Genomic DNA, 12,127 nt, shown 5'->3' with positions numbered 1-12,127 from the left:
CTAGGGCAAGGCCGACTGGTTTTGATATAACTCCTTTATATTTCCTTGTTATAGGACGCAGTAGATCTCTTACTTCTTAATCGTACTAATGTATGAATTCCACGATGTAAAAGAACGGCAATCCGCAGTGCAGTAAAGTAAAGTAAACAGAACCCTATCTTATGCAAACAATTCACGTACATGGCACTGCTGTAACAATGTTTGTTTTACGCAATATTATTGTATGACAAGTAATCCTCGACAACTTACTGTGTATCAGCTATGAGAAGACGAGTTTTACATAATATAAACATATGAGAGTGTTCACACTCTCATATAGACAGATATTTGATAGTTTATACCAAATACAATCTTGGACAAAATTGTTGAGAAAACTCTGCTTTTGGACTAAACTCTGATCACGAGTATGAAAAATAAGCTCTCTTTTTGCCCCCACCCCCCCCCCCCTCCTAGACGAAACAAAGACGAAACAAAGCATGTCGAACCTGGGCTTATCAACACTGGTTGTAGGGGGGAGCGGGATCGCTAATAATGTGCGATATTGAGGACGTAGTGCGCAAAATAACCTCTGTTTTTAATATTCTCAACCCTTTTTGTCCAAGATTGTAAGTTCCGGAAGTAAAAGATAGAAAAGGAAGGCAAAAGACCACGTGGAGTCGAACATTTAAAAAAGAAAGGGAAGAGGCGCGGATGAGATCATGGAAAGATGGTCCCAAGTTAACAGTCAGTTAACAGTGTAGAGTGAAAGAACTGTGTAAAGGCATTATGTGCAACTAGCCACTGGGGCTACAAATGAAAGTGGAGCTTGGCGAAAATGTTCTGATTATTCTATGATCTAGGAGTACTCAACGTCATTGGCAGGAATTGAATGATCTATATAAGCATCGTGAGACTTCATTTTAGGTGAGGGAGGAGGAGCTTTTGTTTATTTATGTATTTATGTATTTATTTATTTCTGTATTTTATTTTATTTTCTTTATCACACTATCATTAATACATTTTTATATAGAACATCACGAAGAAATGGAACTTATTAGCAATCTCAATGTTCTATTGAAATACAGAATAAAATTCAATTCGATTAAAATTTGTTTATTAATTACATCCATTAACCCGAATGGTTGTAACATCAATACGGGGCTATCTTTGTTTTCATTGAAATGACAATGCACATATATCTGAAATTTGTAGTCCGCATGTCAACCTCATAACCTGCCGGATCAGCTAGCCATTTAAGTCAACATTTTTCCTTTTAGTCCAATCATAGGCAGTGCGTGTTTACACTCACAGCTGGGGCAGTCGTTTTCACCAAATATCATGCCAATCAATTGCAAAGTTTGTTATCTTTGCCTCCTTTAGCTATCCAATAAAAATGGAGCCGCATGAAATGTGTTACTTTCAATTACGAAAGATCAATATCCTGCTCTGCTAAGGATTGATTAACGTCAGTTGTACATTTCGTTAAAATAAATGCTTTTTCGATTCTTAAGATAATATTTTTTCGTATCTTAAAATCCCCATCTGACAGACACGGCAGTTCTTATGGTAATTCACGAATGACTATGTTTGGTTCGACTACTAGTGGTCAAAATTTGAGGATGATTAAGCGCGATGTGGTTGAGTATGAATCGAAACTACAATTCGCTGAAAAGTGGATGTAATTGGCAAAAGCAACGCGTGCTTACCGGAATATTAAACACAGCCGGTAAATTAAAAGGGATTTATCGAGAAAGATGTTTTCAGTCGGTTTAGGGAAATAAACTAGTAAGTGTTCACAATGCGCAACAACAGACACTGTACTAGGTTTTCTTATTTGCTCTAGTTGATACCGATATCTTCCTCGCTAAAAGAATAACACATCCATGATGTATTGCACTGAGCTCCATTAACAATATAACCCGGAATAAAGCTTGAAAAAAAAGAACGAAATTACAGTTATTTCATTCATCATGTCCTTTTACGAGACATATGAGCCCAAAAAATTTACCTGCTCCCACTGAACTGAGTTGCCCCATAACTCAGTTAGTAAGGCATTGCATCGACATCACATAGGTCATGCCGGGGTTGGTTCGAAACCCGTTGAAGCCACTTGCATTTTTTCATGTACCTATAAGCTACAATTGCTTATAAATTGTCCAGCTACGTGCGATGATTACTTCTCCCTTTCAAGCAAATAAATTTTGTTCCTTAAAAGGGTTGGTTCGAAACTGAGATGTTTTCAGAAAGGCAAAACAATGATTTTAACAACCTAAAAACAACTATTAAAGCGTTAGCTGCAACCACGAAAAAAGCATGTGTTTCTTATTGTTTCCTTCACAGCAATTTTTACGGCTCTCATCTTCCAGAAGTAAAGAGCCGGGTTTAAGGAAGAGTTACAAAAAAGTAATGTTCCTGCACATCTCCAGATGAAAACAATCGACACACTCGTCTTTTTACGAATGATAAGGCCAACAATACTGTAAGGTACATAGCAAACAAACAAAGCCATCTGCACCCACAAGATAGTAAAAACTGTCTTTGTGTATACTTCTGCGTTTGGCGATCCAAATGCTTGGTTCTGTTGTCTTTGCCAGAAAACACGACTGTTGACTCGATTTTGATTATGGCGCAGCAAAAGAAATATTTTTGCGTAAGAGAAAGCAGATATTGCCAAACTCGACGAAACAACTATAAACCAATACCAAGGCGTTACCCTAGTGCTAACAAATGAAGTCCCTGTAAATACAATAGACAACACCCAAAAGAAGGTCACAGCAAGATATGTCCGCTTCAGAGTTACAACTTGTCTGTATCTGAGCCCCAACGACAAGGCAAACAACCTGTCCACGGTTATCGCAGTCGATGTAAGCATGGATACCATACACAAGGGGTAAGCTGCTAAAAAACGTATGGCACTAACACATCGACAAACTTGAATATGTTGTTTAACTTCTGGCATCAGTGCGACGGCAGTCAGAGGCTGAGCAATGATACCAACACACAGATCCGTTGTGGCCAAGGTACGAAACAAGAGTTTTGACGGTGGGTGAAGCGAGGATACCTTTTTAAGGGAGACTAAGAAGGTGGCATTTCCAACAAATGCAGTGAAAGACAGCAAAATGTTAATAGCTGCAATCCATCGCAGTTCATGATGTATTCCTTCAGTGAGGTCTTGTGAACAAAGCAGTTCGGTCATTGTTTTCTGTCTTCCAACTTTGGAAAAGTTTGCAAGTGCCATTGGTACTACTTCGAGCTGATCAAGCAGAACTATTTCTCAATGGTTAATGCGGGGGAATCGAAAGTATTTGTGCGATGTCCGTAAGTAATCGATCATCCGAACCATTAATAATCAGTATGCAAAAAATAAAAGAGACAGGTGATGGAAAGTACCATCACCATTTTTCGTTCAAGACGCTGAGCCGGTTAGCGTTAGCATCAGCATTGGATACAAAATTGCTTTCTGATACTTGCTGAATGAGTATTCTACTTTGAATGCGGTCTGTGACTCAAGTTGCTCTGTCAGTGAACTCCAGATTGCGATCGTATATATTCGCTGTATATGCGATACTTAATTATTCAGTGAGTGCAAAATGCTGTTTTAGACTGAACACTTAAATAGAGTTCATTAGTTCATTTCCCATAAATGCTTACAAAATTAGATCCGGGCCCAATAAGCTTTCCCAGTTGCAATGACATATTAAAACTTGAGGTTCTACTGCGGGGGAATCGAAAGTATTGGTGCGATGTTCGTAAATAATTGATCATCCGAACCATTAATAATCAGTATGCAAAAAATAAAAGAGACAGGCGATGGAAAGTACCATCACCATTTTTCGTTCAAGACGCTGAGCCGGTTAGCGTTAGCATCAGCATTGGATATAAAATTGCTTTCTGATACTTGCCGAATGAGTACTGTACTTTGAATGCGGTCTGTGACTCAAGTTGCTCTGTCAGTGAACTCCAGATTGCGATCAAATATGTTCGCTACATATGCGATACTTCATTATTCAGTGGGTGCTGCTATTTTAGACTAAACACTTAAATAAAGTTCACTAGTTCATTTCCCATAAATGCTTGTAAAATTTGATCCGGGCCCAATTACTTTTTCCCAATTGCAACAACATATTAAAAACATGAGGTTCTACCCCTTGTTAAAGACTTATATGTAGAGAATGGATACAAGTGAACGAGAGATCTGATATGGGAGCTTAATTGATAATGTAAAAGAGAGCTTCCGAATCGTTTAAGCAAGTTTTCCGAATACTCTATTTTGTACGCAGTCTGTGTCTCTGTGAGTGGACTCTAGATTGTGGTCATATGTTTTAATTACTGCATCTCTAATATTTGATTAGTCAGGCGTTTGAAAAGCTGTGTGTGACATTTGTGATCACAAAGATGACATAGTGAATCATCTGTTACACGAGCTAATATCAAAAGTAGGCTCAAAAAGAGCATAACTACAACCTGACGGATTAAACAAAAAAACTTATATATATATAATTTGCACTGAAATTCTCTTGCCAGGAGAGGGGTTCTAGATCCTGCCTGCTTCCCAACTCCTTTAACGGAACCTCCCTTGCGGTTTCGCAGTGGAAATTAAGGCTGGACACTTATGGTTGGGTGTCGATCCAGCCGTCTCAACCAAAACAAGCCATTATCCGGACCGGTTTCGACTTTAATGTCTTCTTCAGTGGAGTTTTACAGTTTCAGCTTCTCCGGTCGTATACGCGCCATTGGACTTAATGCATTATTAATTAAAAAAATTCGTTCACGTGGACATGAAAAGATCTTACCATCTTTAATCACGAATCACGAATAAAAAAAATAAGTCACGATTCACGAGAAAATAAATCGCCCCATCACGCTTCACGTAAAAAGTATAGGGCACCCTCGAAATATCTCTTTCCGCGAAAAAGTTTTTTTTTCCCTTCTCATAAAAAGGGACCATATAACCAATAAAATCATGTACGTCGCGAACAGCGATGTACGTGTTGTCCGACATTTCGATAGGTCGTCAGAAATACCTCTGCGTTCGCAGTCTTCACATGCTAACATTTCGAAAACCAAAGAGAAAAAATTTTAGCCTATGCGCAACAGCATAAACGAGACACTTATGGTATAAATCGTGATGTGGTTACAAGTAACAAAGGTCACGAGGCCTCTGCCTAACTGGATCTTATTACGACCAAAATTACAACGACATAGGGGTCATCACAAAAGGAACGTGTCTGCGTGGTGGAGAATGCTCAGCTTGAATTTCCGGTTGTTTCTGTCCGCGTTGCCGACCGCGAAAGTTAAACTTATTTTAAATTTCTCATCGCAAGAAATCTCGGGTCTCGGAGCTTTAAAAACTTTAAAGGAACGGTTCCCCGTATCCCGCTTCGTAGTAACGCTAAATCCCGTATCCCGTCCTAAAATGGAATCCCGAATCCCGCTCCCATATTTCTTTAGAATCCCGAATCTCGCGCTCCAAAAAATGCCAAATCCCGGATTCCGAAAACCCTATTGGGGACCTTCGTCATAGGCCGTCCAGGCATCTAGCAACCTTAGTAGATTCAAAATTAAAAATCTTAAGGCATACCAAAAACTGCAATTCAGAGCAAAAAGCAGCCCTAAGCCAATTAAAAATAAACACTCAGCTTTAAGTTTATATCGCTCCAATGCTTGACTTGAATAACTACGTAGTCACCAGTGTGTCCTGACCACAGCTATATTATGTTAAACCTGGACTCAAACCAGCGAAAAATGCAAGAAAAATATATTTTCCAAACCGCATCTGAACACTAAAAGGAACGACTGTCAAGAGCTTTTGTTGACGTAGCATGGCTGTGTAGCCGCGTCGAGCCACTGAAAGAGCGCGAAAAATTAAGCCTCGCTCAGGTGTGTGTGTGAATGTCGGACCTTGCTTGAGCCTGCGATTTAATTAACAACAAGCCCCGTGTCAGCAGTTACCTTTAAAAAAAAGGCTGACCTCGATAAGGTTCAGCTTGAGCCAGCGATATGGTCACGTGGTACTGGTCAGCGGATACCTTGCTTTGACAGACGTCAATTGATCACAACATTGATGTCCAATATTAAAGATGTATGCCGTAAACTAGCTACAGTGTCAAATGGAGTATTGCCTCCTCGATGAGCTCCAAACTTGAGCCCGTGATATGGTTACGTGTACTGGTTACATTGGCATACATGGAGGGGCGGACGTACGTACGGACGTTCATGGCGTCATGACTATAAAACCAAATTTTCTCACATCGTTGGGTTACCATATTTTCTTAAGTATGGTGCTCCGCGCGCGCTCACCTTTGGCGCGCGCGGAGCTCCGCTATTAGGCTTGGACAGAATAAAGTTTACACTCAAAGTTTCTCAAGTTATATTCAGCAACGCGTTGATATACGTTGCAGATATTCCGAAGCAAGCTCCTGTATCGTTTTATACATTATCAGGACTTTCTGTTCTTGACATCGAAGGGAAAGTTTTTTTCCACTAGTAAGCTTTAAGCTTGTATCAAATGGTAATTTAGCAATTACACTGGATGCGCGGTTTTGTATTATGTAGCTTATTGTTCAATTGTTCACTCAAACAGTCCAAGGGCGGACTAAAATAATCAAAATTTGGGAATATTAGCTAAGGCGTTGTAAAATTTAACCGCAGCTAACAGGTAAAGTGCCTCATGCGATATTTCATCAAGTTGAACATGATTTGACTCAGACAGCTGATCTTCAATGATGAGACCAAAGAATTTCTTGTGTTCAACTCTTCTAATCCCTCATCTGTTCCTATATTAACTTCGCCACATTAAATATTAATTTCTGCGTACATTCAAATATAGCTGTTGTTACAGTTAGGCCCACGTTTGAGCGGTGCTCGTTTCAGGGCGCGCGGAAGCGAGACTCTCGGGTCAACATTGCATCAGATCACGAGAGAATGATGGGACAGAGAGGGAGGCTCCCCGTCCAGCCCTTGGGATATGTCATGTCCACAAAAGTTATTTTTAGACGAGCGTAAGTCTTCCGAGACGTCCGCATGCAGGCCAACCTCGGTCCGATGTTTGAAAGAAAATAAATATTCATCAGCCTTGCACGTACGCCGTCATTTTCTCTTTTCACTAAGAACCTGAGAGCGAAGCAAGACTGTATGCGGACGTCTCCGAAGACAGAATTCCGCTAGAACAAAGACCTCCGCTCGTCTAAAAATAACTTTCGTGGACATGACATATCCCGGCCAACGCCCTGAGCCTCCCTCTCTGTCCCCTCATTTTTTCTTGATCAGATATAGACAAGAGAAAGATGTGCTCGAAATGTGAAAAAAAAAAAAAGAAAAAAGAGTTCCTATCCAGAATTTAAGTTTGTCTCAGAAGAAGAGAAACTACAGTTGTTGAATGGAAGCTGCCCTCGATAGTTTCGAACATTTGAGTCTGTTACTTTGGATAACAGTGTTAGTTTTCCACGCCCAATAATAACCTTAGTGACAAATTTCCGCTAATTTTGTAATTCACTAGGTCTCGCATTTCTTGCATGTTGTTCTCAGATAATTCGTTGCTTTCCTTTAACAGTAACTTAATTAATTCATATCTAGCTATCGCATCAACTGAAAGGCTAGAGATTATCTCTCACGGATCAAAAGGTAAGGAAACATTTACATCTTGAAGACTAAAGTAAGTTCAGAATTTTCCAGTTTTGTATACTAGAATAACATTTTTATTTCATCGTTTGGTTAAAGTGCATTTTATTTCTTCTTTCTTTGATTTTTTTTTCACTTCCTGATTAGCCTTAGGATTAGTTTAGGATCTTATTAAAGGTAGTTCTTTGTTTTTTTATGTTCTAGCTGGTTCGAACCACATAAGAACATGTTTAACAAATAGAACATTAGTGACTCACTCGGCTATCGCCTCGCCTTTTGTTCTTGAAACATTTTGACCTCATCTGTGATCTATTACTGAACAGACGCACGGCAACATGGAATCTATTTGTTTTATATAATAAAGAATTGTACTTTATTAGCGTAAAAGCTGATGGTGACGTCAATCGTGCGTCTGTCCTCTAATAGATCATAGGCAAGAACCAATCAAAATGCGTGAAGAACTTGGGTTATTATAGAAAAGAGTGTACAAGAACTCTCAGCCACACGGCTTAGGGAATTCAGGTTCATAAATTTCTCTTTGCCGTTGTTTAGAATCGAGGGTTCACGTTTTTTATTCCTACAGCAAGTTCTAGCAAGTTCCGAAATAAATTGTGCGTATCGAAATATCAGTTTCTGGGTTGGATTGGCTTACGAATGTAACACTACTACATCGCCTGCAAACACATCCATATGATATACAGTGCCGTTCCATACATTCCAGACAAATCTCAAATTACTCGAAAAAAAGGGCGAAGAAAACAGTCAAAAATCAAGAAATCAGACAGACCTGCGATAAAAAAAATTCTTGTTTTGACTCGAAAGCCACGTTTTCGAGCTTTCTGAAACTCACACCGCTTACACATGGGCTCACAACTGTAGTAACAGCTATTATCATTAATTCGACCATAACCAAATCAAAACTCAACCTGTTGGCTCTGAGCCAACAAGTAACGTCACCGGGTTCAGGATTTATTGCTAGTTTAAGCGCGGTTAAAGTAATTTGCAGTTATGGTCAGTTATATTGCTATGGTCTGCAAACATTCTTGGAAAAGCATTCCGGAGGTAATAAGTAGATCGGTTTTTATAACAAAAACGAGCAAGGGACCTAATATGATGCCTTGCGGTACTCCAAAAGCAACGGTGCTAGGAGTTTACATTCTGGCCCCTGTTGCTCGAAAGATGGTTAATTTAACCAATCGTTGGCTGGTAACGGTTTGTTAAATTTGCTAGCCGTGGGTTTACTAGCCCTTGGTTAAATTCCCGTTGCTGGAAGGTCTGTTAAGCTGACCCAAACCACTGGTTAGCTAACCAATGGTTAAATAAAATATCCCAAACTTTAACAATCTCCTAACAGGTTTGACAAGTTTTCCCGCGAAAGTTGCTTACTATTTTCGTCTTGTGTGCACTTTTAATAGCAGTAACATGGACAATTCCTTTATTGAAGTCCACGGTGTCAATGAGCAGTTAAAAGACGTGCAAATAGATAAAACCGGCTGCAGGAAACGAAAACCATTGCTTTTTCTGCACAAGAAATTGCGGTAATTACTGAAAAGTTTAAAGAAAATCACGCAGTATTAAAATCAAAGTTTACTAACACAAACACTAACAAAATGAAGCAAAGTATGTAGGAAGACGTGACAATTGCGGTAGACGCCGTCGGAACTGCACAGCGAAGTGCCAGTGAAGTGAAGGAAAAGTGGACTAACCTGCAGAGAACGGCGAAGAACGAATTGTCGAAATTTCACAAGGAACAAGGAAAAACTGGAGGTGGCTCACCACCAAAAATGTTGTCGCAGAGCACGGATAACTTGTTAAAGGGCACACCGTCCTTTCGCGGTCTGAAGGGATTTGAAACAGGTAAGATTTGAAACAACCTTTGTCTACTTCATGTGACTTAGCACAGGTTCCTTTCCTCGCGGTCGCATCCTGTTAAATATGTTGATTTGCGCTAGTGCAGTAGAACTTCCGTTTGGGCGCCAAAATAAAGTCGCAAAGGACCTGGCGACGAGTTAGTCTATTCATATAAAAAACGTAACGTTTTTAAATATTCGCTTTTGCATGCAATCAACCGATCGACACACCCACAATGTAAAGAGCCGTGTTATGAAGTATGGATTGCCCAACAGAATTGTAAGTAGAATTTCGCTGCGAATATTTCAGTCTTTAAAGTGTAATTTCATATTTAAAACGCAAATCTTTTATTTGCTTTGCAGTTTGACTGTTGCCGATGACATTTCCCGTCCGCAACGAGTACAGAAATAAAACGCCGGGTTATCTATACTTTGACTGTAGCCTTCAAATTTAAGTAACGCTTCGCTACGTAAGCGCGAATCATATGTTTTCTAACATTTACCAGCAAATTACGTCCACCAAACTGCTGGTTTGGACATCGAATTCAAAGAAACGTATGTGGATGCTTGCTGAGCAAAACAACGTTTGTAGGACTCGAGCATTTGAAGGTTGTAAACTTAGGTTTCTATGTTTAAAAATATGCTCCACGGTTGCTTGCTTTTTTTTTGCAAGTCTTCGCGGAACGTACAGCCGATGTTTAAATTATTTGCTTTACATAGTTAAGTAACACTTTCTCAGCTTCGTAGCTCCCCTAAAATACAATCGGCCATGAAGGAATACCGTTGCCCGGTATGAGCTATTAGGATGATATTTCCCTTAAAAGCCCGCCGGCTTTGTCAACAGGACCAAATAACGCAAAACCCAAATGAAGGAAAAAGAAGATCACATCAGATGATGTGCTTCGCCTGCAGTATGAAACTCTAGAATGTAAAAAAGGAATTATTGCTGTTAAAAAAGGCCAAATTTAAGTTTCAAATAAAACTATCTGAGAATCAGTTGCCTTAAAATGTAGGTCAAATGCGAAACTTTCCATCACGGTAAAGATCTTTTTAAAACCAGTTTCTGGGCAACTGACCCACCCCTTCCCCAACCCAACAAGTTATAAGAAGTCAATGGCAGGTGCACAGTTTCCCCATTGATCCGTAATATATAGGTTCAGAGCAACCATAATTTATCTAGAAGTTACTATAGAAACCTTATATCAAAGGAAATGACCTAAACTTGTTGACAATGATTGGGCTTTTTTGGATACCATTTTTAAGTAAAGAAAACAATAGTGGTGGAACTGAATCCCTCAAAGCGTAGATGTTTAAAGACAACGAAACTATTTTGAGCCATCTTCGCAACTATAGACAAAAAAAAAAAACATTGCCTTTAATTAATTTAGGTGCAGCTTAAAGGTATTTGGTGTTTGAGGATGTTGAAGGGACTTTAATTTTTTTGATATTTTGAGGAGGAAAAGACATAAATTACTTCCAGTTGGCAATAATGATAATCTCGTCAAATATCAAATGTGTACATTTACTCCCACGACACAGGAGTTGCTCTTTTCCTAAACTGAACTTGATGAACCGTATAAATTGTGTTCCATAATTATGTAACAGCATTATTACAAGCTTTTGTTTTTTTTTTCCTTTTATATAGTGTGATTGTACATAGCAAAGTTGTTGTGGACGGTGGGCGGTTGGATCAAAGCGAGTTTCGATCCATGGCAGAGGTCTCTGCCAGCAGGGAATTCTTCAGTTTGAAGGCAACCGATGAAATACGCAATCAAAAGGAAGCGCGCAGATGAAAGGTGGCGCGCGCGCGCATGCATCAAGTCAGTTTAAAATAACGTTGAAAGTGATGTTAATTCCATAGAAGAAGACTGATTTTGAAAAACGCAAGGATATAATGGCCAGTTCCGAGTTCATTCCTGTCTCCTCTTCAAAGCGAGTCTAAGTGCGAAGTTTTTGTGTTGGTGATTAGTTCTATACTTTACATATGAATGAAACCTAATTCTTCGCAGTTAGACTCACTTTGAAGAGAAGGCAGACATGAAATTGGAAATGGTCTATTCTATTATCGTAGAATTCCGAAAGTTACGGCCCCCCGAAAGTAACGATCCCCTAGAAAGTAGCAGCCCCTTCAATAATGTCACTTACAAAAATAGAATCTATTGTTTTTAATGTAACATTGAATGTAATGCGGTAGGTAAACACAAATACACCGCCGTACCTCAGGATCGATTGATTAACAAAACTACAGCGAAATATCAAGAATTTGTCTCTAATACGGTACCGTAAGGTATACAGCAAATAACTACGCGACTTCCCCACAGGAGACAACCGTCTTATATGTTCAATTCTTCTTTCCTCGTGAAATAAGGCTGAAGATCTTCATCTGCTTTTTGACTTGGCCAGCCATGCTGTAAGCACTTAATTACTCGGGAAAGTACCATGTCAGATCTGGCTCCATTTTCAATTTCTTTGACACCAACTGGTGTACCATGCAAAAGTTCCGTCTTCCACACATTCTCATTTGGTACTGGAGTGGTACGTTTGTATGCAGCGAGAGTCAACGCCCAACGTTGAGATCTAGCAAAAGCCGTCGTAGGAATGGGTTTCTTCTCACTGAAAAGTGATACTAGGGGCTTGTGTTCCGTCATCAAGGTGAAGGGTCGACCATAGAGGTATTG

At 39.5% G+C, this 12,127-nt stretch overlaps 1 protein-coding gene across 1 annotated transcript; it reads right to left on the bottom strand.

Moving 5' to 3' along the window:
• Positions 1-944: 944 nt before the first annotated feature.
• LOC138044573 (adenosine receptor A3-like) lies at positions 945-4,339 on the bottom strand. Its single transcript, XM_068891049.1, has one exon. It carries the CDS (start codon positions 3,215-3,217, stop codon positions 2,270-2,272), a length of 948 nt encoding a protein of 315 aa, XP_068747150.1. The 5' UTR covers positions 3,218-4,339; the 3' UTR covers positions 945-2,269.
• Positions 4,340-12,127: the final 7,788 nt, after the last annotated feature.

The sequence above is a fragment of the Montipora capricornis genome, chromosome 4, assembly GCF_036669925.1.
Source record: "Montipora capricornis isolate CH-2021 chromosome 4, ASM3666992v2, whole genome shotgun sequence".
Classification (NCBI taxonomy): Eukaryota; Metazoa; Cnidaria; class Anthozoa; order Scleractinia; family Acroporidae; genus Montipora; species Montipora capricornis.
Note: the sequence above shows the minus strand (reverse complement) of the source record. Positions and strands in the feature narration are given on the sequence as shown.